The 6,018-nt window shown below is 38.4% G+C and overlaps 1 protein-coding gene across 10 annotated transcripts in view; it reads right to left on the bottom strand.

Moving 5' to 3' along the window:
• The window catches only part of LOC120777969 (ankyrin-3), a 57,011-nt gene that overhangs the window by 24,690 nt on the left and 26,303 nt on the right, over positions 1–6,018 (bottom strand). For all 10 annotated transcript variants that reach the window (XM_040109591.1, XM_040109592.1, XM_040109593.1 and 7 more), the window contains 4 exons: positions 4,775–5,613; positions 1,566–4,715; positions 1,390–1,494; positions 1,248–1,328 (listed from right to left, as the gene is read on the bottom strand). In XM_040109591.1, the coding sequence (XP_039965525.1) occupies positions 1,248–1,328; positions 1,390–1,494; positions 1,566–4,715; positions 4,775–5,613 (4,175 nt within the window). The remainder of the gene's footprint in view (positions 1–1,247; positions 1,329–1,389; positions 1,495–1,565; positions 4,716–4,774; positions 5,614–6,018) is intronic.

Here is a 6,018-nt window from a genome sequence, read left to right as displayed (position 1 = left end):
AAGTATCGAACTGTAAGCGAATTATCAATAACATTTCACAAGAACGAAAAATATTTACTCACAACTTTGTATAAATTAAATTAGTTAAGGGCAGGCGTACAAACTAGTGGGTGGTGCCATTGCCACCAACGAGGCATATCGCGTATGTACATATATATGTATGTATGCATTCATGTATATACTATTTCCATAGACTGGTAGTTTCGGAGGTGCTGTCCCTGCAAACGCGCTCCATGACTCAGAAGACTAACGCACGTCGGAAAGTGTACGCAGGCACTCATAGTGGTACTTGTAAATACTGTTAAGCATTTGTAGGTATTTTACCTATGACCTATGTGTAAATCTATATATGTAGAAACGTGCGTGTGAGATCTGATACGTTAGATATTTTGTCAGTAAAATAACAGTACAGTTAATTAAAATACACAACAGCATTTGTTGCGCATGATTGTGTATGTGTTAGCACATTTTGTTGGAGTGGTCTGGCTCTGCTTCTGCAACCTTTAACCTTGGCAATGCAACGTAACTGAAAATTTCAACAAATCGATCGATATGGAAACCATTAAAGAGTCTTTTGGGTTCATTGGTTCGTAAAAGTTTTGTTGATGAGCACTCGCATTCTTGTTTTCATAAGTACGGATATATACATATATGTGTGAGCTTAACTAACTACCACTGGGTGCCGGAATGATAGCAGTACGTTATTAAGCTTACTATATTTCTCCTTAAGGCTATTTAAACGGACTTTTGCACATGCTTTACGTTCTTATCATACATACATATATACATACATAAGTATCCAAAGATAGAGTATAGGGTAATAGAATACTCTCAGTGGGTGTTCGATCCTTACCAATATTCGTTCATAGTCAATAGGTTTTATTTTGGTTTTCATCACTACCAGCCGCTAATTCATTCAATTAGCTTCTGATACTTCTTATGACACAAATTCTGATTCTTTTTTTTTCAGTAAGCACAGATAAACATCGTTTTGTACACTATAACATGAATGGAATTTGCATACAAAAAGCCTATGGGAAATCAAATTGTAAATATGTAGATACAGTAAAAAAGTAAAGATAAGATGATACGATAACAGAAAATCGAAATCTACAGTATGCCATACAAACAAAAGAAAATGGTGGTCGATTATATAAGTTTATTTACTTCATAAAATGCTAAAAGGCAACAAAAACATGAGAGTCTCCTAACAATAAATACTGCTAATGATATTGTTTAGTGCTTACCGATTTTGGAAATTCCCGAAACACGTTCGAATGTCGATTCTGTGGTCTTGTGCAAAGTGACCACAGTGTCAGACAAATTATCTAGAAAATAAGTATATAGAGACTTTTACATTTCAAAGCTATAATATACGGGATCGTGTACCTTTTTCAACGAACTTAGCCCGTGGTAAGGATTCTTCTTCTTGTCTATCAGTTCTAGTATCGATCGGAGTTGGCGGTGGGGTTTGAGAATGTGGTATGTCGCTCGCTGCATAAAAATTGTAAACAATACAATGAATACTAATAACAGTAACACTTAGATAAAGAGTGAATACGTACCGCTAGTTTTGAGCTCGTCACAGATTTCAATTTGTCCCGCACTCATCTTCTTTGTGATCGTTTCCTCGACTGACTTACAAAACTCAGCGTCTGTCAGTGTTATAGATTTGCGTGGTTCCACAGGTGCAGGTGCGGCAAGGTCAAGAGCCGACTTTGGCGAAATTTGTGTATCAAGTTGATCTGCAGTTTGCTCACTCGTTTGTTTCACGATGGGTAATTGTGTGCTTTGTTCTGTGGCTAAGAAGTCATTCGTCATTTTAATGGCATCGATTTTTGTTGCTGCCTCCGTTACTATCTTAGTAATTTCCTCGCTCAGACCAGCCGATTGCAGGCTGCTAAATGAATCTGCCTTCACTTCTGGTTTCTCATACTTTGTTGATACTGTAGATTTTTCATGATCGTCAGTTACAATTGTTTCTCTCACCGGTTTGGTGCTTGTTGAAAACTGTTTTGTTTGCTCTATAGTGAGGAAATCCTCGGTTAGTTTTCTTATACCCACGGCTGATACTTTGTCCGTCTCATTTACAGGAGCGGCCAACTCGATGCCGTCGTCTTGATGCTTATCGACTACCTTAATGGTTTCCTCTAGCTTTTTAATGGATTCTACAAGTTTTATACTTTCTTCTTTGACCGTATCCGTTACTGCTGAACTCATCTTGAGTGTTGTGGTTTTCTCATCAATTATAATTTCTGGTTCAAAATCTTTTGGAGTTGTCTCTGGCTGGCTACCTTGCGTGAATTTCTTTGAAGCTGTCGGAAGCTGTACGGGCTTCTCTTCACGTTTGATATCTGTAAGACTTTCCTCCAATGATATAATGGCCTCCTCGGTTGAAACTTTCGGTACAGTCGCCATTATAACGCTGGTTGATTTGATCAGGTCACTCATGGCGCTTTTCGTTTCAACCGTATGTGTATCATCCATTGTTGGCTGTCCTTCTTTCGAAGCAATATCGGGTAGAGTTGCTTGTACATCTCCCAACGATGTTGGTTCTTGCTTAACATTCAAATCAGTTGGTATAGCAGGAACAACAGTTGAACTTAAAATAGATGGCACGACTGTATGTGTGGCCGATTTCAAAAGCTCAAATTTTTCATCTTCGGCTTGGGATTCTTTGGAATATGGCAATTGTTTTTGCTGCTCCATTAGCAAGAAATCTTGCGTTAATTTTTTTGTAGGTTGTTCATGTTTAGTGTCGTCAAACCTCATGTCTAATGGATCTCTTGCGTCACCTGAAAAAACACTACTTAATTCCTTGGGCTCTATTGTGGATATTTCTTTGCCAGTTTTCAATATTTCTGAAGTGATTTTTGTGTCAGCTGCAATATCACCAACTGCTGATTGAATTGTGGAAGAATCTGATTCCGTCTCAAATATATTTAATATTTGTGTGGTTTTTACCGTTTTTGATTCTACTTGTGTTTCCTTCGCACCTTCCCTCTGTTTAGTGAATTCTATCAGATCGTCGATTTCACTATCCTTAATCACTTTCGCTTCAGTTTTATCCAAATATGTCGTGGTCGTAATTACTTCAGTCTTTGCTACACTTCTTGGTTCCATTGAGCTATCCTTGCTTTTGAAAACTGTAGTAACCTGCTCAGTTGTCAATTTATCTTCTATATGCTCTGGTTTTGTGAGATCACCAGAGGTTTTTTGAATGCCCGTTAGAGTTATTCCGTCCCATTCTTTTGTGACTTCTTTTAATTGAGCTTTCGTTCTCTCTGCTTCTTTCACTGGCAGTTCTAAGTCAGTAGTAATTTCAAAAGAATCAGCCGTTGTTTCAAGTACCGCCGCCGTGCTGGTTACAAATTCACTTGCTGTTTTCGTAATTTCCTTTTGTGATCTCTGTTCCATGTACGATAACTCAGAGGTAGCAATTTCGCTATCTTTTTCAATATGTTTTTCGAATTCTTTTATAGTTTCTGTAGTTTTAGGAAAGACCTTCTCTTCTTTACCATCTGGTATACTGAATTTTGAGGATTGTATTTCAATAGATGAACGCGTTATTGGCTCTGATGATTTCTCAGAAAGTGACGTTCTCTTTTCGGCAACCGGAGCTGCTGGAGCGCTTTCTATTACATCTGCATTATCTTTTGGTAATTGAACGGCAGTAGTAATTTCTTGAATAGATTTAATTGCTGGTGACATTTGAGATTTTTGCTCTAACGCTAAAAAGTCTTCTGTAATAGTTTTTTCAAATGACTTAATGGGTTCTTGGTGTGCTTCATAGAGATCATCTGCATGTGTATCTTCGTATTTCTTTATATCTTTTGGTAGCACGGATTTCATATCATAAGTAACTCCTTTTGCTTCGAAATCTGCAATTTTATCTTCAATGGAAGTACCCTTTACTTTACCTTCTGTGACAACTTGGATGGTTTCCGTAATGGTGGACGTTTTGCTAACAGTTCCATCCTTCTCGTCAGATTTGCCACTCTCAAATACGGATATAATTTTTTCAATCTTCTGACTCGATTTCTCATCCAATTCGGTGCTTTTCATTTCTTTTTCCTTTACCTCCTCGACAAATTTCTCACTGAATGTTATATCGACTGGAAGTTGAGTCTGTTTCTCGGCATTTAAAAAGTCTTCAGTTAGTTGCTTGGTTGTATCTTGCCCTGACTCCTTCGGGGAGTCCTGAAGCTTCTTTGACTTTTCGACGGCGCTGATATCTTGTACTATTTTCAAATTTTCATCGTCCTCAACGGTCTTATATTCTGTTGCTGAATCTTCCTCTTCAGAACTGCGTCCGGATGTCTTTAATTTGTGCGTCAATTCCTTATCGAAATCGCTTTTACTTATTTCGGCAGCATCCATTTTACCCATTTTCATTTTCATTACTTGGTCGGGAGCAACGGTTGATTTAACTATGTTATCTGTTGGTAACTGCATCATGATTTCTGATTCATGTATAGCCTTTTTATCCTCGATAAGGCTCTTACGTTTTATTTCGGAAATTTCACGTGAAATCTCTTTTTTCTGTGATGAAGCAGGTATTTGCCGTTCGATTGAGAGTCGTTTAACGATCTTCTCACGTCGTTCGGCAACAGTACGTTTCGTAATTTCCTCATCTGATTCGGACTCTTCCACTTCCTTCTCTTCTGCCGAATATTTAACCTCCTCGTGATCGTGAATCTGTTGAATCCGTTTACCTAAGATACAAAATATTTAATTGCAACCATACAACCAGGTATAACAACGCTTTACTTACTCTCTTGTCGCACGAGTTCCTCCACCGATTCGGAGTTTTTCATAATATCAGTTTCGTCAAAGTCACGCGAATGCGAAAGTCGCCCACTTTTACACTTTTTCATAATATCCTCACGACCAATATTTTTGAGCGCATCTTCTAAGGCGTGAATATCATAATTTGGTTTATCCTTGAATAGTCGAATCATGCTTTGGGCCTGCCGCGCAATACTATCGGTATTTTGATTTATTATGTCATCTATCTCCTCCGTACTTATACCGATTTCAGAGGCTAACTGTATCCAATCCTTGCCTAATAAATTCGACAGATCCACAATACGTATATCGCCGATATAGTGATCATTCTGATGTTTACTCAAACTAAAGAGGGAGCTTCGATAGGTGGTAGTGATCTTATCACTGAATTCGGTAGTTGTGTCCGGTATAACAATATCCGGTAACACGATATTCAAAATACAGATGGGATGTTGCGGTGGCTCGCCCTTGGCAACTTTTGGCTCCTTCATGAACAATGTACGTCCAACAATGTCGGCATGTTGATCCTTCACACGTACAGTGAATGGTAGACGATTCTCCCGAAACGCTTTGAATTGCAATTGCAATTGATCACCAGATTTAGTGACTGGCACCAAGTTACCGGCCATTTCAATATATTGTGGCTTTCCCTCCAGCACCTCAACATCGCGACTCTTGGCAACTTCGGTAAAGAGTTCCTGTTTTTCTAATGTTTTATCCTCACGATCATCAGTCATGCAGAACACACGCAAACGCGCTTCGTACGGTTCCACTTTCTTTGCGAAAACTACAAACTTGGCCATGAACGGCACATGTATTACCTCCCTAAATAAAAAGTTATGTCATTATATAAAAGCTTTCAACAATAATATGGGTATAATTGTCAAGGAGTAAATTCTTCACTAATATTTCTGAAGGCATGCTCTGCACTGTGTCCTATTGAAAATGCTGCACAGCTATTAATAGCCGCGATGTCGACCTATTAACACATTTTGGTAGTTATAATATGTACCAATTAAAATTCTCAGAATAACAATTTTTTTTACGACCGTTCGTCTGCACTATGTTAAACACCGTAACCCTTGTTTACTCCTGAAGTTGGTTCTAATGAGTATTATAACTCGTTAGCCAACTAGGCCGCAAAGTGAAATTTCGCTCAGGGCGTCGAAGATAGGTGGCATGCCGTCTGAAAATTTATGAAAAATGGCGTAAGCCCCTTAAAAGGTTCTT

This window comes from Bactrocera tryoni, chromosome 5 (assembly GCF_016617805.1).
Source record: "Bactrocera tryoni isolate S06 chromosome 5, CSIRO_BtryS06_freeze2, whole genome shotgun sequence".
Classification (NCBI taxonomy): Eukaryota; Metazoa; Arthropoda; class Insecta; order Diptera; family Tephritidae; genus Bactrocera; species Bactrocera tryoni.
The sequence above is the reverse complement of the archived record's forward strand: the minus strand, read 5'-3'. Positions and strand labels throughout refer to the sequence as shown.